We start from the raw sequence: 21,705 nt of genomic DNA on the forward strand, positions 1-21,705 counted from the left end.
ATCTTTTAAACACAAATCCCCTATTTGTTTAATATTAAAAAGAGCGGACTTTCCTGGCGGCGCAGTGGTTAAGAATCCGCCTGCCAATGAAGGGGACATGGGTTCGAGCCCTGGTCCAGAAAGATCCCACATGCTGCGGAGCAACTAAGCCCATGCGCCACAACTACTGACTCTGTGCTCTAAAGCTCGAGGGCCACAACTACTGAGCCCGCGTGCCACAACAACTGAAGCCCGCGTGCCTAGAGCCTGTGCTCCGCAACAAGAGAAGCCACCGCAATGAGAAGCCCGTGCACCGCAACGAAGAGTAGCCCCCACTCGCCGCAACTAGAGAAAGCCTGTGCGCAGCAACGAAGACCTAATGCAGCCAAAAAGTAAATTAATTAATTTTTTAAAAAATGTTAAAAATAAAAAGAGCCTTCACGTAACTACTTTAAAGATCCATTTACATATCAAATCTGTTTCAATGGGTTTTCAGAACCACTCCTTTTTCCTTCATAAAAGAAAAAAAAGCACCAAATAACAGGACTATTACCACATTTGAGGAGTTGAATTTAGAATCATGTAATAAGATCATTTTGCTACAGGAAAAATTGGACCCAATAAAGAGAATTAATTAATGATGGGTATATTTTCAGTGGCTAACTCAATGCCTTCAGCCACTGCAGAATCATGAGAACCTGGTATATCTTGATATTGTTGTGTATCTATGTTCAAGTACATACATCTCGAACAAAGGCTGCTTTTCTAAAATAAATTCACAAAATGAAAAGTAACCTATCATATAAAAACGGATCATAGACGTTTATTTTAAAATCAGTAACAATAAAAGATAAGTTGTGCAGATGACAGTGAGCTAAAATCCAAATGGAATTTCCTAAGCCAAATTTTTATTTCCTAGTGAATGCACAGCAACTTCGTTCACTGATTTGGCAATATGAATTAAAAACTTAGAAATGTGCAAATATATTCATCTAACCACTATAATAATGAGAAACTGGAAAAGAGCTAAATGTCCAATAATAAGGAATGGTTAAATAAATATCAGTATGGTAATAAAAACTGCAGGAACACAGTGTTAGTTAATGAGGATGTGAACAAGTAGGCATTTAAAAAAAAAAAAAAATTATTTATTTATTTTTGGCTGCATTGGGTCTTTGTTGCTGCGCGCGGGTTTTCTCTACCTGCAGCGAGCTGGGGCTACTCTTCATTCCGGTGCACGGGCTTTAGGTGTGCAGGCTTCAGTAGTTGTGGCTTGCGGGCTCTAGAGCGCAGGCTCAGTAGTTGTGGCGCACGGGCTTAGTTGCTCCGCGCCATGTGGGATCTTCCGGGACCAGGGCTCGAACCCATGTCCCCTGCATTGGCAGGTGGATTCTTAACCACTGTGCCACCAGGGAAGTCCCCAAATTGGCATGTTTACACTACTAGTGAGAATATAAATTCATATATTTCTAGGGGGAATTTAAAATATACATCAATATTTAAAAGAAACATAACCAGTGTTATGTTTCTTATCTTATATCTTACAAGAAAATAATGAATTACAAAGCTATAGTCAATTAAAAAATTTAGAAGAACAATGTAAATGCCTCTTAGTTGGCAGTGGGCTAAGAGGTACATCCATATACAGTTATTAAAAAGACATGATTGGACTTCCCTGGTGGCGCAGTGGTTAAGAACCCGTCTGCAAATGCTGAAGACACGAGTTTGATCCCTGGTCTGGGAAGATTCCACATGCCGCAGAGCAACTAAGCCCGTGCGCCACAACTACTGAGCCTGCACTCTAGAGCCCGCGAGCCACAACTACTGAGCCCGCATGCCACAACTACTGAAGCCTGTGCGCCTGGAGCCTGTGCTCCACAACATGAGAAGCCACTGCAATGAGAGGTCCGTGCACTGCAACAAAGAGTAGCCCCCGCTCCCTGCAACTAGAGAAAGCCCACGCACAGCAATGAAGACCCAACACAGCCATAAAAAAAAAAATGACATGATTTATAGCTTATTTTTTGAAAGGAAAAATGTCAGTTAAAATCATTTAGGCAGATAAAGCACTTTGGTTTCTTCGTACCTAAAACATGGATACTACCTCATTCTGTGATCATGATAATGAAATTTAATGTATGTCAACTGTCTAGTATGGAGCCTGGCTTATAATAGGCACTCAAAAAGCAATGCCTACTGTCATGCAGAATGAGCTCCTACTTTTGAAAAAAATATGTGCATATACATAGAAAAGTGTCTGCCTCTGGGTAAAGACAAAAGAATGACCCACATGCATTCACTCTGTCCTCTAGTGAAACTCCACTAAAATAGCATTAAAAGAATCTGAAGCATAAGTTCACAAGGATGGGAAGAATGGAAGAGACAACCATTACAACACAACACAACACAATTTTAGAAGATGAAAAAGCAGTAATTCCAGTGCTAAATACACTGGGAAGACCAGAAGACTGAAGGTAGAAAACTGAGATAAACTACCAATTAGACTGACACTCAGAATCCCACAAAGGTTTAGGAATTGATGACACCAGGTACTTCTGGGACGACCTCAGAGTTTAAACTGAGGATTGCCTCATAGGCTATTTATGAAGCAGTCAGATCCCCAGATTCCCTCCCCAACTTGCACAGCTGGGTAAATGTCCCTCTCCTGAGGCAGGCAAACATAAAACCTTTATTCCTTAGAAAGTACAAAAATAAAGAAATTCTCCATTAAAGTACACAGCTGCAAATAGGTGCATCATACCAAGAATGAGAGGGGGAAGGGTCACATATATACAGACAAACTGGATGACATCTGGACTCTTTCCTAGGCCTCTCCTCCCACTTAGTCCCCAGAACTCTGGCAGTTAGGCTTTCACCTCCAGGCCGGAGTCTGAAAGAATCTTCCCTGTGGAATTTTACCAGCCAAAGAAAAAAGATCTGAAAATGATCATAGCCCAATTTGTTCATTAGATAGTGAATCTCAGTCAAGTCTCATCCATGTGCTCAGAGCTTGCAAGTTAGATTTTTGGTTCCCCTACTCTTGAGTATGAGGAGACACCCAGGAATTACCTGAATTTGAGGAAAGTTCCTGGTATGAAAGTCAAAACCAGAGTAAACACACCCCCCAAAAAAATTACATGAGAGGACTCTGCAAGAAAAGAAAACTTGCTCTTAATGGGGGGGGGGGGGCGGGGGGGAATAAGCATCTATAATTAAAAACAATATTCATGGCAGGACTATTCACAATAGCCAAGACATGGAAGCAACCCAAGTGCCTGGTAATAAATGACTAGATTAAGAAGATGTGGTGTGTGTGTGTGTATAATTAATACACACACACACACACACCCACACACCCACAATGGAATATTACTTAGCCATAAAAAAGAATGAACTATTGCCATTTGCAGCAACATGGATGGACCTAGAGAATATTATGCTTAGTGACATAAGTCAGATAGAGAAAGACAAATACAATATATCATTTATATGTAGAACTAAAAAATAACACAAATGAATGTATATACAAAACAGAAACAGACTCACAGACATAAAAAACAAACTTGTGGTTACGGGGGGGGGGGGGCAAATTACAGATTACGTGTATGGGATTGACAGATATAGACTACTACATATAAAATACATAAGCAACAAGGATTTACTGCATAGCACAGGGAATTATATCCAATATCTTGTAATAACCCACAATGTAATATAACCTGCAAAAAAAAGTAATCACTATGCTGTACACCTGAAACTAACACAATATTGTAAATCAACTATACTTCAATTAAAGAAAGAAAAAGAGAAGGGGGGAGGAAACCTTTTTTTTAAAAAAAAGGAAATGAGAACAAAATAACCTCTTGAAAATAAAAACAAGATAGCAAACATGAAATAAAAAATCAATACAAAGGTTGGAAGAAGCTGCAGAAATCTACCAGAAAGTAGAACAGAAAAGGAAAGCAAGAACAAAAAGATAAGACCAGAACCTTCCAAAAGGACAATTACCCAAAATAATAGGTGATTCACAAAGAGAAAAGAAGCAAAGATCGGGTGACCAACTGTCCTGGTTTGCATGGGATTCTCGTAGTTTTAAGGCTAAACGTTGGTCTTGGGGAATGCCCCAGATCCAAGGGAAACCAGAACTTCAGATCACCCTAACAAGGAATGAAACAAATGCACAGCTATGCCTATATCACGACATTTCTAAATAACTGAGGCAAAGATCTGTAAGTTTCCAGAAAAACAGGTTATATATACAGATCAGGAATCAGAATGCTTGCAGTACTGAAATCTAAATAACTTAATTCCTCAAAATTCTGATGGAGAATAATTTCCACCCAGAACTGTATTTTCAATCAGTTTGTCAAATAAGTATCAAGGTTGTAGATTTTCACATTCAAAATCTGAAAAAAACAAAAAAAAACTTTAAAAAATCTCATATGTACTTTTTCTTAGAAAGCAAGTGGAAGACATGTTCACCAAAACAAAACAGTAAATCAAGAAAGAAGATGCAGGATCTGCAATCAGGAAACTAAACAGAAGACTAAAGAAATACCTGAAGCTAAAAGCAATGTAACCAGGCATAAAAGGGCAGCCATCCAGAGGCCTCGTTTCTTCAGGAAAATGAAACAAATCCATGTAGACAGCTTGAGAAAAGATTTAGACAATGCATAATGAGTTTGGAGTTGAGTGACGGACTCAAAGAAAAGGAAAACAACAAAATAATTATTAAACTCAGTAAAAAAAAAAAAAAAAAAGGTTATAAGAAAGGTTATAAAAAAAGGTTATAAGGAAAGAAAAGTTCCTACAGGCTCAGTGTTAACTGAGCAACGATCATGACTGGGAAAATGTGAAGCATGTACAGTATGCGTTTGGTGGGTGAATAGGTGTGGTAAATCTCCCATATAGGGCACACAATAGTGGTCAAAGTGAAAAAATTCAACAAATAGACATATGAGCACATATGTCTCACATTTATAGATACGGAAGTAAAAACCAAAATGATTGGCTATGCGGAAAGGCAATGTGGCAGGAAGCCTGCTATTTTTTAATAATAAATCTTATATCACTTGACTTTACACATTAAGTATTGACTAATATGAAGGAAAATTTTTAGCAGGATACACACTGGAAGAAAGAGACAGCCCTTAGGGATGGGATTAAGTAATTATTTTTTCTTCTTTGTACGTTTTAATATTTTTGGGATTTTTCATTTTTGATAACAAACACTTTATAATCAGAAGCATCAAAATAGTATAGAATACAGAGGCATGAATAAGAAAAAGCAATTTTAATTTAACTGAAATATAAGTTTAGTAAAATGTAATTTGGCTGAATTAATTCTTACTCTGACCTGGTATACAAAAATACATACCATGGTTGTTTAAAATTCACAGTATAAAACAAAGCAAAGCCTTAAAGAGGTCAATAACATTTGTTTCCATTTAATATTCCTTTTTTAAAAATCTGGCAACTCATTTTTGGTAAATTACTATTGGTAATATGTGGTTACATATTAGTACTAATAAAGTTTTAAGTACTAAATTATTTTAACAGCTGCTTTATAATACAGAAAGCTCTTAACACTCAATCCTTTTTCCTTTAAGCTCCTCACCCAATACATCACCAGGCTAAAAGATAATTCAATTTTTAAAAACTCAGCGGGTATGGCCCTCTAAGACCCAACTAGGTAAAACCAAGAGTTTACTTTTAAATTATTCTGTCCTGTTTGACTCATTCTTCTTTCCTCTCTCCGTGCTAGAGGCACAAAGTACCATGTCTCTTGGCAGAATTACCTTCCCAGAATTCGGCATCTGCCTGTTTCTTTTCTAGTTCTAATAATGGCTACAGGTTGCATGCAAGTCACAGAAGAGTAGAAGAGTATGAAACTCAAGCTGAAAATAAGCTGGTAACTACTGCTATGTTATTAATAATGTGCACATGATGTCTACTTTAAATAATGGAAAGGGAACTCGACCTACAAATAGACATAGCAAACTGGAAATATAGCACCTTTAAATTTTTCTATAAATACATTCCATAATTAATCGCAGATTCTGATCACAAACTGTTTCTTACATGTCTATGCCATCCGTCACCTTCTACCATTAAGACAGTACATACTTTGAAATAGTCAAATTACTTCAAAATTAGCCTAAAGAGAAGGTAGATAGATTAGCAGAATATTTTAAGAATATTTTGAAATATTACATCAAAACATGACTGAATATTTTAAAAAATCATTTGTATCATTACACTGCCCCACTGGTTTTACATTTATGCTACATAAATTGGTTAAGACTGTTTGCTCAGGTTAAACAACGCAAAGCAAGAATAATTTCCTAATGCAGATTAAAAATTGTCATATAACACTATCCTTTCTGGGGTATTCTCAAAACCCAACTGGGCTTCCCTGGTGGCGCAGTGGTTAAGAATCCGCCTGCCAATGCAGGGGTACATGGGTTTGAGCCCTGGTCCGGGAAGATCCCACGTGTCGTGGAACAACTAAGCCCGTGCGCCACAGCTACTGAGCCCGCGCTCTAGAGCCCGCGAGCCACAACTACTGAGCCCACGTGCCGCAACTACTGAAGCCAGCGCACCTAGAGCCCCTGCTCTGCAACAAGAGAAGCCACCACAATGAGAAGCCCATGCACCGCAATGAAGAGTAGCCCCTGCTCACTGCAACTAGAGAAAGCCCGCGTGCAGCAACGAAGACCCAATGCAGCAAAAAACTTTATAAACTTCTACCAATTGACACAAGGTGACCTTTGTCCCACAGCTATCTTGACCAGCGGCAGATGGCAAGCCATAGGCTTCAGGTAGCCCGTCACAAAGCAGCTAAAATATACTGCCAGCCCTAGTTCCTCACCAGAAACTTGTTCAACAGATGCCAAAGCAGCACACCAGGAAAGGTCTTCCTGCTTCAGTGACCCGATTAAATGCATCATTTCCCAAAGTGTGTTCCATGGACCACTGCTGTCTCCCTTGGTAATAGGTGGTCAAACAGATTTATAAAATAATGAGTTAAACAGAAGTGACCGTAAGAATTCTCATATTTTTCAATATACTAAAGCATATCCTGAATCTCCTTGAGTGGTATCTGACCATGGGGAAATGGGTTTTCACAAAGCATCATGTAAGTACTGTTACTGCTACAGTTTGAAAAAAATTTCCTTTACCAGGAAGTTTTACTGACCAATCGTATCTTAGAATGAGACTATACCTGAGGAAACATATCACCTTCTAATTAACAGGTTCACTGAGTCCTAAAAGTTGAAGAAAACAACCTACCCAATTTGGAATGCTTTCTATCTCACAAAACGTCCACTCCATTTTTTAGTTAACTGACATATTTTTTTACCCGGAGTTGCTAATCCATTGAATGGATTGTAACCATTGAATCTAATTCTGCCCCCAGATTAACGTTAAATTAAAAAAAAAATCAAACTAATTCCTAATGCACACAAAAGCTCTTCAAATCTATCGCAACAATTCTCAATTCACATTTTATGTTTATATGGTATTTTAATTTTACAAAGTTGTTTTCACATATATTCTTTCATTTATGCTTCACAAGAATGAATATTATCATTCTGCAAAGATCAGGGATTAGGTTGCTATCATAATTGTAGTTCAGTGATTTGTCCAACCCCACAAAACTATCAGAAGACAACAGAACTTTAAATCAGGGTCTTCCAAATCTAAAGATAGCTATACCGTAAACTGATCAATAGCTAGAATTTATATCAATCCTTCATTTTCAAAATGATGCTCCTGAATGCTTTGTCTTAAGATACTCAATTTCAGCTGTGCACCCTAAATTTAGTGATGCATCCTAAGTACTATTAGCACTATGCTAAGGCTCCTCACATATTTATTCATTCCTCAAATAGCTACTGTGCCCATTTTACAATGAAAAGGTTGCCAACTTTCTTGTAGTCACCAGCTGATAAAATGGCAGAACTAGGATTCAAATCTAGGATTTTTAGCTCTATATTAAGAGCTCTCTCTCCCCAAAATACCATTACTTGAAGCCCAGGGATTCCTCTAAGATACTTCATTTTGCCTCTGTATTCGTAAATAAAATTACCAAGTACTGCCAATCCTCTTGCAGTACTCCTTCTTACATAAACTCTTTCCTAAAGTGACCTATTTAATCATACCTAAAATTCACCCTGCCCTGTGTGACTCCAGGAAGCCTGCCTGGATTTAGCTCACCCAATCTACTCAATCCTCTGCACCCTATTCTCACAACTAATTTCTGGAATCACATGGCCTGGGTTTGACTCTTGGCTCTATCACTTCTTAGTTCTGTGACCTTGGACAGGTAACATGACCTCACTGACCCTGAGTTTCTTTACCTGTAAGAAGCGAATAACAGTACCTGCCACACAGGGCTGATGAGGAGTAAATGAGATGATCCATGTCAACTATTTACAAGTTGTCAGGCACTTGTAAGCACTTTAAGTATTTGTTATTATTTTGTTTTGAAATGTTTTTCACTTATTTGTAAAGAAGCAAACACACAGTTAATGGTATAATATGAACCCCTGGGCTCACATAGTATTATTCATCCCTAAAGATGAATCAATACCAGTAAAGAAGGATCAAATAAAAGTTCATCTCCTCTGGGGTCTTAACATCTCTTAATGACCCAAATAGATTGCAACAGTAAAACACAAACAGCTAACATGGATGAAAAATAAGTGACATAGCAAAGAAAACAAAGGCTTCAAAGTCACACATACCCACCCCATCTTCAAATCCTAACTCTGTCACTTACGAGATATGTTACTCTGGCAAGTTATTTCACCTCCTTGGAATAAATTTCCTTAATAACTATCATCAAGCACCAATTTTTCGGAAAAGTAAATGTGACTGCATATGTAAAATACCTGGCACTTTTAGATGTGAAACAAATGCTGGTTCCCTTCTCTTGTTTCAACAGCTTTGGCTATAATTAGAGCTTAGAACTAGGGTAGTGGCAATGAAAATGGGAAAGTGATATTAGTGACCACAGAACACACAGATTTTGTGAAAGTAAGAAAAGCAACTATGAAGTGAGTTTTAAACTAAGTCAGTTTGTGACCATGTGCAGAGTGAGTATGGCAGCATACCTGGACTGGTTTTATTATGGCACAGGGGCAGCATCAAAACCCTCGGGGCTTCCTGTTTGAGAGCAACCTCACAACCAAGAAAACCCCGCTGATCAGCCACTGGTAGGGTCAGGTTTTCTTTTAAAGATTGCACTAACTGACTATGTACAAAAAGAAAGCTGGTCTCTGAGAAGAGTTAAGGACACAACACTCGAGAACAATCTGCTCAGGGCTTCCCTGGTGGCGCAGTGGTTAACAGTCTGCCTGCCAATGCAGGGGACACAGGTTCAAGCCCTGGTCCGGGAAGATCCCACATGCTGCGGAGCAACTAAGCCCGTGCGCCACAACTACTGAGCCTGCGCTCTAGAGCCCGCAAGCCACAACTACTGAGCCCGTGTGCCACAACTACTGAAGCCCGTGCGCCTAGAGCCCGTGCTCCACAATAAGAGAGGCCACCGTGATGAGAAGCCCACGCGCCACAATGAAGAGTAGCTCCCGCTCACCGCAACTAGAGAAAGCCCGTGCACAGCAACAAAGACCCAATGCAGCCAAAAATAAGTAAATAAGATACATAAATTAAAAAAAAAAAGAGCAATCTGCTCTCACCTGTGCCAGGACCCTCCTAGAAATAAGAATTGAAAGAGATGAGCTCTTCAAATGAGGTAGGCTGGAAGGGTTAGAGTGAATCCCACGGACTGTGCTGTAAACTCAACCTGGGCCACTGACTGTGGAGATCACACAGCTACTACACACAGTGGAGACACACAAGCACGCAAATACAGATGCACACATGCTTCTACTTCACTTAAAAGTAGACAGAGGAAGAGGTAAAAAGGCAGAGATAAATAACTCCAGTTGTCAAGAAAACCTTGTCTGGACCAACAGACAAACGGCTGTCCCTTTTTACCCAACCTTTTATTTCCTTTTGACTTCAGGATACCAATCTTAATCTTCATCCAATATTTATATTCAAATTCAAAAGATTTTATACAGATATACCGCATATTTAAAATAACAAATAGAACAAATTCTATAATTTAAGAGTAAGAGATGCTACCTTCACAATAACCCTATGATACAGGTTAAACATAAAATTTTACCATAATGTCTACTAGTATTCTTGTCAAAATGTTGCTAATATTGAATCAACTGAGAATAGTTTATAGATTGTAGAATTAAACTAAACAGAGCTAACAGCTCTGATTCAACACTAGGTTAGGCTGGTTCAATATTAAACTTTCACAAGAATACTAGTAGACACTATATAAAATCTTCCAATGACCAAAAAACATTCTAGCCCTATCAAAATGTGGACCTGAAATTTTCTTTGAGGGCTCAAAAGGAGAAAAAATGGTCAAAAACAAGCTTCTTGGTTAAATATTACAAAAATTAAATGCGTTGGAAACCACAGGTAAGTGCTGTTTTGTTCTCTGTATTTGCGTCGTTTAGATTTCTCAAAATAGAAAAAAAAAAAAAAAAAAAAGCACTTCATCATTACAGCAATCATGTAATTGAAGAGGGTCTCCACGATTTCTAATCAGTTCTAATGAAGTTAACATTTGGCTTCCTGAAGAAGTTTTTTTGGAAAAAAGAGGGAGAAAAGTGCCTCAGGATGCCTTTCTCTTATCTATTGTTTGTTTCTTTGCTTGAATGTATTATTCTCAAACATTAGTTCTTTCTGCTCCACTATACGCTTCAAGAAGGCAATTTCTTTCCCATTTACCTAGGACCCAGAGCCCAGAGCAATGAACATAAGAGGTATTCATCCTTAGTCTAAGCTCCTTAAAGGCCATAAAATATTACATGTGAATAAAGTTTAATTAATACTAGGGTACATTTATTCTAATAACTTAGCTCAGGGTTTCCTCACATCAAGAATGTGTGGAACAGTGGTCCCACACACAGTGTTAGAATCCCTGGTGGCGCAGTGGTTAAGAATCCGCCTGCCGATGCAGGGGACATGGGTTTGAGCCCTGGTCCGGGAAGATCCCACATGCCGTGCAGCAACTAAGCCCGTGTGTCACAATTACTGAGCCTGCGCTCTAGAGCCCGCGAGCCACAACTACTGAGCCCAAGTGCCACAACTACTGAAGCCCGCGCGCCTAGAGCTTGTGCTCCGCAACAAGAGAAGCCACCGCAATGAGAAACCCGCGCACCGCAACAAAGAGTAGCCCCCGCTCGCTGCAACTAGAGAAAGCCCATGTGCAGCAACACATGCAGCAACAAAGACCCAAAGTCAGCCATAAATAAATAAATAAATAATAAATAAATAAATTAATTAATTAATTTTACAAAACAAAAAGAATGTATAATACCAAAAAAGAGCATTTGATCTCCAACTGTGGTCATGATCAACTCATAACTAGAACAGTTTTGTTTCTGGTTATAGGAGAAAAACCAACTTGCTGTCCTACTCTGACACCAGAAAATAAGTAGCAAATGCTGCAAAGATAAAGAAAGATACTAAAACATGACAATTTAGTAATAAGGCGGAAGCATTCCTTATCCATCTCCATAAAAGTAAACGTGGTTTATCAATTATTATACACTTTGGGTACAGATACAGGTACAGTAATAAATCTAAAACTGCCTCAGACTGACTACCTTGAAAACCTGATCCCTCTTGACAAATCCAGAAAAATTTTCTTTAATTTAAAAAAAAAAAAGATCTTTCGAGTGAACTTACTTGCTAATTTGGCCTGTAATCCAGAAGGTCCAGGTTTTGATGTCTCTGACTTAGAAGACCCTGGAAGAGACAGTTTTGTTTTAGGAAGGCTAACTTTAGGGCTGAAACGAGCAGCCCAATCAAATTTTGAAGAGCCACCAGTTTTACTCTGTTCCTTCTCCCTGCTACTTCTTCTTGGACTGGGGCTGGATGCTGAACGGGAACGCCTGGCCTTGTTCTGGTCTTTTCCTTGTTTCACCCTGGCACCTGGTGGAACAGCAGAGGAGGCCGAGGCTACAGCAGAAGACGAGGAGGAAGTAGAGGCAGCAGAAGAAGAATCGGTGATTGTGCTACACCCAGCTTTGGCTGAGGCGGCTGATTTTGAAGCCAGCTTGGTAGGTTTTGCAGATCTCTCTTCGGCACCAGTTGCTTCCGACACAGAACCACTCTTTATACAAGAACTCTCTGTCCTCTTTCTTTTCTGACTCCGTGAACTAGCAGTGGCCCCACTCTTCCTGGTATGAGCCTTGCTTGTTGATGGAGACTGTGCAGATTTCAGTTGTTGCTCCTGGTCTAAATGTCTCTTCTTTGACTTACTGTGTGGCTTACTTGTTTCTGAGGGAGATTCAGTATGCTGAAGTGCTTTGGGTTTTTTTGCAGAGCTAGGAGAGTTGGTCCTGTTGTAGTCTGGACTAGCACTGCGTTTCACTCCTCGAGAATTGTCTTTCTTAGGCACCTGCCCCGTTTTCTGCCTTTCTGAAGTATTGGCTCTGTCTGGATCCTCTGGTTGTGGGACTATGACAGCAGATGATGAACTGCAGCTTCTAAGAGGTTAGATAAGACAAGAGTTAGTATCAGCCTGCCATTGTTAAACCTGTCATATAATACTTATTTATTAACTTCTCAAATCTGTGGAAATAAGATTTTTTTTTAAAGTGCAAAAGTTTTCCTGGTAAGTCCAGTAACTAAATAAACATAGGCTCGCAAATGGTTCAAAACTGAGGGGAAAAAAAAGGGGTGGGGGTGGGGGGAGGGTGACACTTTGGATGGTAAAATATTAGAAGATCAGGCTAATTCTTTAGCCCAAAGATTACTGACACTAACACCCCTAATCATAAAACAAGAATTAGGATTACAAGAAAAAGAATGCTTACTTAGTAGCTCAGAATGAGTTGAAACTAGAATATCAATACTCTATTTACAAACACAACTTCTTTGTCAAAGCTTAAAATAAATAAGCATTAACATATACACTTTCAAAATGAAGGTTAGAAAGTTTTATATTGTAGTATCAAATATTTACAGTCACATTCCTTTCCAAAGACTCCTATCAATTAGATCTTAAGACATCACTGATCTGTGGCTCTGACAATAAAAAACTAAGAAAAATTGGATTTAAAATGGCATTTCAGATGCCTATAATGGTTTGTTAGGCAAAAGGAGAAACTCGCAGCTCTCTAATCAAGGAGGATAAAGTACTATCTGGGGTATGTTGCACTGACATCACTGCAGAGGTGATACACTATTAATCCTAAAAGTTATACCCGGATAATAATGAAAACATGTATCGTAACATTTTGGCATAACCTGGTACGTTTTAATATTACGTAATGATTCAAATGCAAATAATTCTGCCTTGAAAAATGTATAAGCAATGTGAAGATTTACCTTTTAGAAAGGTGTCCCCTTGACAGTTCAGAAGTAGTATTAGACTGCACTTTGGGTGCCTTAGAATTAGATTTTCTACTCTCAGGAGGGCTATATCCCTTATGTTTTGCCTGCCCTAAATGTGACCTGTCAGCAGAAAACCAAAACAGAAATCTATCAGGAAAATGAGATGCAAATACAACACTGAAAGTGAAATCTTTTTTCATTAAAAAAAAAAAAAAAAAAGCTTCCCAATTCTTCATTATTGACTCTACCCTTTCCCCAAATATTTCTATAATTAAATGATTATTCTATCAAATAATCTGGCCAAAGAAATTACCTTTTAGAACCAACCCCCTCAATACCCAAGAGTTAAGATTTTTTTTATAACCAGCTGAAGTACACCAAAAAACCAAGTCCTAGATAAAAAGATAAAGAATTTACCACAAAATATTCCAAACACATTCAAAACAATTGCACCGTTGATACATGGTTGGGTTATATTTATAATAAATCAAATCCTTATGCCAGCATTGTTTTAAGAGCAAGCTTGAGGGACATGAAGAAACTGTTTTCAGTTGTTAGATGTTTAACCTCTGGCAAAGGTCACATGAGATTTACACAAGCAAAGGAAGCATGCACGAATATATACCCAGAAAAGTTGGTGTTCCAGAGGTGAGATATTAACGGAACAGATGCAATTTATGTAATTCATGGCCAACATCCTTCATGTAAATAACATAAAAGAGCATATTCTAATGAGACTAATAAAGTTTCATTAATACCAAAGCTGTTTACTTTGTTAAAAAAAAAAAAATTTTAAAGGCCTTCAATCTGAAAATGATCTCAAAGGAATTTAGAAATGAGTCACTGAACGCCTTACACAATAACTCTAACTGAACATATAAGGATGCCGTGCAGTTCTTCTTAACATATCATACGTGTTCCACCATCTCTTCAAAAAGATGATCTAAGGTTTCTGGTCTCAGTATCTTTACTGTTTTCTTTCATTATTGCAGAAGAACTCAATACTGGAATCTTGAAAGAAGATATGGCATCAGCTTCTCAATGAAAGTAAATATTTCTTGGGTCCGTACTATCATTTTCATTTTTAAGGTTTTAATCCATAAAAGAATAGTACTTTCTAAAGATTTCACTAGATCAACTACTAAAAAACTATAGTAACCTATAGTCTTTTGTGTGTTGTAGTCTTTGCTTTAGTAATGATTTCCCCCCCCACGGTATATGTTATATTTTCTCTGGGTGTATCCAAGCTGAACCTTATAAGAGTTTTATATACTGTGATTTAGTTTTTCTTTTTCCTAGATATTCTTACACTGGCAGACTGAAATTTTGCTTTATCCCATGAGTTTCTTGTTTGAGAGATTTAGTTTCTAGGAGTTGCTTTTTGTTTTTGTTACATTTCTAGTAAAAGATATGAGAGTTCTACTTTTTTTTTTTTTTAAAAGGAATAAGACTGAGTAAATTTGCAAATCATTTCATAGTTATTTTTTAAAAAGGGAGGTAAAATGTTGTTTTCAGGTATACAATTTAATATCCACGGAATAATATTTATAAATTACATCATTCAGGTTCTCTACATTCTTATTTTTGTAAAGTTTGTCATAGATTAATCTTTTAATTGAATCACAATTTCTACTTCATTGTATAATAAAATTTAAAATATTCCTTGCTGTATTCCTTGAAAATTTAAAAATCATATTAAAAGAAAACCTTATCCATTCAAAGCTAGACAACTTTGTGATAATGTTCAAGTAGTTAAGTAGTTAAACGTCAATCCTTTAAAAGAAAAACAACAGAAAAACAAAAAAACCCACCATAACATATTCCTAAGCAAGTCTCTTTGTCGACAGAAATTGACCAACACTAACCTAATGCTGATCCCACTGCAGAGGCAGCACTCCTCCTCTTCTCCACCCAAATAAATTGTCCTCTTGTTTTAAAATACATCTAACTTTATAGCCACCCAAACCCACTCCTGCATTTTTCATGTCCTTACTAACACTTTCAAGGAACTAAAGAATTCAGCAGGTAAAGTCTCAACATGTATGAAAGGGGGAGGAGAGGGGAGGAAAAAGAACAGAAAGAAAACAGTATCCAATCATCTGAGAAAGTGAGGCTCACAAAACTGGCTTAAATCCCATACTGATCTGATTCTACCTTTCCTAAAATTATTTTTAAGTGTGATATTCTGAGGCCTCGTCAAAAAATTTTTTAAAATACTATAAAACACCATTTATGTCCTTCTATTGTTTAGCATGATCTTAATATTGATACATTTTCTGTAGAGGGTAGTAAATACTTCCAGCTTTGTGGGCGGTACTATGTGTCACAAAAGCAGGTATAAACAACACATAAACAAATGGGCATGGCTATGTTCCAACCAAATTTTTATTTACAAAAGCAGGCAGTAGGCTGGATTTGACCCATGGGTTTTCCAACCCCTGACATACCACAAAAGGAGTAAGCAACCAGATGGATACCATAAGTAACAATCTGGGCCCTCCCAAAGTGGGACTCTATTTTATCATGCCCATTTATAAATTATTAATGCTCAGATACTGTAAGGAAATCTCCATAAAATAATAATGCCCAATTAGAACAGCCAATTAGAGCATAACAGCATTCAGCACTAAACGAGTCTTGATGCCTTTTAGCTCATTTTACCAACTCCCTCATTTATCAAACCTTATTAACATTAATTTTTATTAAAAAAACATAATCTCTTTAAGACCCGTAAAAGTTATATCCACTGTAAATCAAATTTGCAAGAACAAGACAATAAAATTCGCGACAAACTCTTAAGTAGCACCAAGATGAGCCCATTTAGTGAATTATAGCCCAAGATAGTTGGGTGGGGGGATGGATGTGGATGGAGCGGGGGCACAAGTATATTCAGGAGCTTCTACATCATCCTATGGATGTTGCTGGAAAAAAAAAAAATCTCAGGCTCTGCAAAATCACCCACTAAAAATAACTGGACTAATGGTGAAAATAAGATTGGAAACAGAGCACTCAAACCTATGTTATTTTGCAGTGAGAGTCCTAACAAAAACGCCATCAATTTTAATAAAAGATTAAACCTTCACTAACATTTGCACCAATAATCCCAGTTGGTCCACTCATTAGAGTCTTTCTTATTTTTGTACTTTCTCCTTTAAGTGTAAATTTTTCAAGACATTTTCTTTCAGGACCAACTTCGACAAAATTAAAAATACAATTCTGGGGGAGACTTCCCTTATTGTCATTTTCTTTCTTTATAAATACAAGAGTAAATGGTTTTGAGCTTCCTGGGAGTGTTACCAGTACAAAGTGTGGTGGTTCTGGAAGCCACGGAACTAGCTATTTCTTGCACTAAATGATTTCTTTAACTCATTTCTGCACTATTTCCAGGTCTTTCATAAGACTTCATAGATTACCAGTTCATATATTAACACTACAGGAAAAACTGCCTAAGACCTGACACTACTTCCACATCATACTGACATCATTTTCCTATTTACCAAGTACATGCGCGCCAACTCACGTTAAAGAAACCCAGGTTGCAACAGAGCATACTACAATCATCTCTGGGTTATGTGCTTTCAAGATTAACCTGAAAGCAAGTCTCAAATGCCTCTTGCCGACTTTTAGGCAAATTGTAGTGACTGTCCCTTCTAGATACTTAATTTGGTAGTCTTAAAGATTAGAAACCATCTCTAGTCCAGAGGACATCTAAAAGAGGCCAAAACCTTGTAGCAAAAAGTATTCTTATTGTAATCTTAGACAAATGAGGAAGGCGGCTAGTTACAAGGAGCTAGTTAATTCCTTGTATTACAGTTCCTGGATTTTCTTTGAAATTAATATCTATGCCAGACATACAACTCAAATATATGTACATATTACCAAATATAAATGATTTGGTACTTAATTATATCTCCAAATTTGTGTGTGTATGTGTATACAGACGTACATTTTTATGCTCTTATATTTTATATACAGAATTATAACATTATAGCTTTGTGTTCCAAAAATTAAATGCTTTGTTTATAATGCTATAAAATGCATATTATAGGGGCTTCCCTGGTGGTGCAGTGGTTGAGAATCTGCCTGCCAATGCAGGGGGCACGGGTTCGAGCCCTGGTCTGGGAAGATCCCACATGCCGCGGAGCAACTGGGCCCGTGAGCCACAACTACTGAGTCTGCGCGTCTGGAGCCTGTGCTCCGCAACAAGAGAGGCCGCGATAGTGAGAGGCCCGCGCAACGCAATGAAGAGTGGCCCCCGTTCACCGCAACTGGAGAAAGCCCTCGTGCAGAAACGAAGACCCAAGACAGCTAAATAAATAAATAAATAAATTTATTTTTAAAAAATGCATATTATAAATAAGCCCCTGATTTTCAATAATCAAAGTGGAAAGTTCACTTAAACCACTTTAAACAAAAACTCACTAATGTTCTCTGTAAAATGTACTAGTTTCTATTTCAGTCACAAAACAGAAGCTGAGTAGTCTGACCAATGTTCCTATGTTCAGTTATGGAGAAATGCTAGCACAAATAATTCTGTAATTTAGAACTCCTTATCTATCTTAAAAATCAGTGGTTTTAAAAAAAAAAAAAAAGAGTAGTGGTTCCTCCTCCAGGGAGTATTTTGAAACAGTATGTTGGGGAACAGTGGTGCTGCTGGCGTTTTCAGCAGGTAAGGACTAGAGGTAGAAGATGTCATGCAGTACACAGAACCATGAGACACAGTGAAAAACTGCCTCATCACCCATATATTTCAAATAGCCTTGATAATATAGGAAGACCTTATGAAAACACATAAAATCTGGCCATGACATCGGGGAAAAACAGGTTTATTATTTCTCAGCTTAGATTTGTTTTGCATGGTTCTCTATATACTTAAATTTTGCAGGAATGCAAGGGAATCCACAAAAGATTATATCTGTTTTTTGCAGCTTGACCAAGAGTCATGCATCATTTTGGAAAAGTTTGTAATGAAAATGCTGCTTACAGCATTTAAGTCTGTTGTCGCAGCTGTCACATTCAATAAATTCAAATAGAGATGCAAGCATCTGAATACAGCGTCATCTTCTGTCAAGTACCCAAGCATTTACCTACTGAAATAATGTTATTTTGTTATCAACTGTTTTCCTTTTACTTGTTTATTTTCACCTTTGTGAAATGCTTGTATATTATATTCATGTTTCTAAACTGTGGAGGAAGGCTTTTTATATACTTCTTAATTCAAGACACTAAAGGGGCATCAAAATAAAGATGTTTACATTATATGATACACGTTATAGAGTGGGAGCACTGGATCGAACAGAGTTGAGAACTACTGTACCAAGCTACTCAATTCATACTTGCACACGCTTGGTTTCCCAACTCAAGTATATGCAAGTCACGACAGGGCACATAAATACTGATAACACACTACACTGTGTCCCGTCCTCAAAGAGGTTAGAATCCATAAAGAGATCTACCAAGTGCTATAAAGTTCACAACAAAGGGAGAAATTACTCTTAGCGGGAAAATACAGGTTTTATAGACCACATGGCATTTAAACCACACCCTGAAGAATGAAAAGCTGAGGAAAAAGAGCGTTCCGCTTAAAAGCAGCATAGACAAGGGCAGAGAGGCAGCAAATTTTAAAACCCACATGGCACCTGGTAAATGATATGAATTTCCCTGAGCACAGAGACACATTAGAAAACAAGGTTGGAAGGACAGGCTAGGGCTTAAATGCCTTTTGGAAGGATTTTGTTCTTAATCGTAGCCTGGAGTAAGAGACTAACAACAGGGTTGGAAACATGCAAAAGCCAAAATTTTATATGTTCAACAATCTGGGTATACTGAGAATGGGTGAGTAAACTACAATAACTTTAAGTTATTGGGCAAAGAAAAAAAGGCAGAGGGACTGAAAATCAAAACCATATATATACACTAATGTGTATAAAATAGATAACTAATAAGAACATGCTGTATTATTATTTTTTTAACAAATAAAATAAAATTCATATTTAAAAAAACAAACAAACAAACAAAAACCATGGGAAAAGATCCCCACCCCCCCAAAGGGAATCTCACAGCTCAATTTACTTTTGCCCCCACCTTTCACAAATAAATTAGTTGGGTGAGGGGTATAAACACTGAGATAATAAAAGTAAATTAGTGATTAGTGATAGATTAGTGATACAATACCATCTCATGAACTACACTGGCTTTTATAAATACCTGGATAAAAATGTATTAAGATGACCACAGAGGACTTCCCTGGTGGTGCAGTGGTTAAGAATCCGCCTGCGAATGCAGGGGACACGGGTTCAATCCCTGATCCGGGAAGATCCCACAGGCCGTGAAGCAACTAAGCCCGTGCACCATAACTACTGAAGCCCGCGAGCCCTGGAGCCCACGTGCCGCAACTACTGAGCCCACGTGCCACAACTACTGAAACCCGCATGCTCTAGGGCCTGCATGCCACAACTACTGAGACCATGTGCTGCAACCACTGAAGCCCGCGTGCCTAGAGCCTGTGCTCCGCAACAAGAGAAGCCACCGCAATGAGAAGCCCGCACACTGCAACAAAGAGTAGCCCCTGCTCGCCACAACTAGAGAAAGCCCGTGTGAAGCAACAAAGACCCGACGCAGATAAAAAAAAAAAGAGTAAAAAATTAAAAAAAAAATCCAAAACAAAACCACAAACACAGAATAAATAATTTTAAACGTGTGATTATGTGATAAGCATTATACTGATTCTTTAAAGACATTATCTAGCTTAATCCTCAAATGACACCGGAGGCAGGTATATTTCCATTTTAAAGATGTAAGAACGGAGGCTTGCCCCAAATCACCCAGCCCTTGGGCAGGAAAGGTGAGATTGAGCCCAGGTATTCCAAATCCCTAAATCTGAAACCCCACAGTTACATCTAGGGGCTTAGTGGTGAAAGTAAAAGGTCAGCATCTAGTTATTAAATTTTTCCTACCCATGCTGGTATTTCTGTTCCTGATTGTATATATCAAAATAAATGGCTTAAGGCTTTGGAGATGTTATGAGAAAAATAGAAGAAAATCACGTTTTCCCTCCTGCTTCAAAAGCAATAGCCTTCCATATATGATATTGAAACTTGCTGTTCAATTACTGAAGAAGCATTTACATATATTTATTTTTTTTAGTCATACTGATACTCTAGGAAAGCATTCTGAGACTGAGAAAGCATTTGTAAAAAGTGGTGTGGAACATCAGATTCCTTCAATACTGAGGGACAGGAGAATCAGAGCAAATCATCAGTTAGGATATGAAATAATCTATGGCAGCTGATGCCTTATAGGTTTCCAATATGTTTATGAAGTGATTTTTGGACAAAATTTCACACTTGATGATTAAAGCAAGAAATATATAATGTAGAGAAAATTACACAATATATAAAATATTACTTTGTTGGTCCAAGAAATAATTTAACATGGATACTATTAAGAATCCAATGCACATAACTTCTACCTAGAAAAAAGTAGCCTCTGTTCCTCTTTAGACCAAGACAACCATGCCACTGTTGAACACAACACTGTCAATCTTGCCTCCCAGCACAAGGCCTGATGGGACAGACCAGCCTTCTGAGCATTACCAAAGCAGCCCAAAAAGTGGAAAAGCGTGTGCACACGTGGTTCTTTGGGTGAAACTCAAAGTGCATAATTATGCAGTAAGATTCGCCATTACTGAAAGGAGCAAGTGACAAGTTACCGGGCCAACTCTAGTATAAATTGTTTTTTAAAGTGGTTTCAATTAAGTCCTAAGAAACAGTGAAGTCACTGTCACATCACACTGCCTCCCCTTAACATTCTCCTCCTCCCAAAGATGAGGAAGCTTGCGCTTCCATCTGACTGAGCAAAGGTCAGGATGAAAAAAGAGACAGAAGGAACACCAAAAAAGGAATATTTAAAAAGGCAGGGCTTCCCTGGTGGCGCAGTGGTTAAGAATCTGCCTGCCAATGCAAGGGACACAGGTTCGATCCCTGGTCCGGGAAGATCCCACATGCCGCGGAGCAACTAAGCCCGTGCGCCACAACTACTGAAGCCCGTGCACCTAGAGCCCGTGCTCCACAACAAGAGAAGCCACCGCAATGAGAAACCCGTGCACCGCAACGAAGAGTAAGCAGCCCCCGCTCGCCACAACTAAAGAAAGCCCGTGCGCAGCAACAAAGACCCAACGCAGCCAAAAACAAATAAATAAATAAATTTTAAAAATAAAAATTAAAAGGCACCCATACTGGTTAATTAAGTAGGAGAATGAAGAGAACAACACACAATTGCGTGTCCATG

At 38.2% G+C, this 21,705-nt stretch overlaps 1 protein-coding gene across 26 annotated transcripts in view; it reads right to left on the minus strand.

The window, feature by feature from the left end:
- The window catches only part of TRIP12 (thyroid hormone receptor interactor 12), a 148,488-nt gene that overhangs the window by 79,709 nt on the left and 47,074 nt on the right, over positions 1–21,705 (minus strand). For 17 of the 26 annotated variants that reach the window (XR_005020556.1, XM_036857290.1, XM_036857298.1 and 14 more), the window contains 2 exons: positions 13,411–13,536; positions 11,764–12,566 (listed from right to left, as the gene is read on the minus strand). Coding sequence is in view for 25 of the 26 variants with exons in the window: in XM_036857290.1 (XP_036713185.1) it covers positions 11,764–12,566; positions 13,411–13,536 (929 nt within the window). In the remaining variant the exon portion in view is untranslated. The remainder of the gene's footprint in view (positions 1–11,763; positions 12,567–13,410; positions 13,537–21,705) is intronic. The other 9 variants (XM_036857312.1, XM_036857313.1, XM_036857310.1 and 6 more) reach the window with 2 other exon arrangements.

Source organism: Balaenoptera musculus, chromosome 7, assembly GCF_009873245.2.
Source record: "Balaenoptera musculus isolate JJ_BM4_2016_0621 chromosome 7, mBalMus1.pri.v3, whole genome shotgun sequence".
NCBI lineage: Eukaryota > Metazoa > Chordata > Mammalia > Artiodactyla > Balaenopteridae > Balaenoptera > Balaenoptera musculus.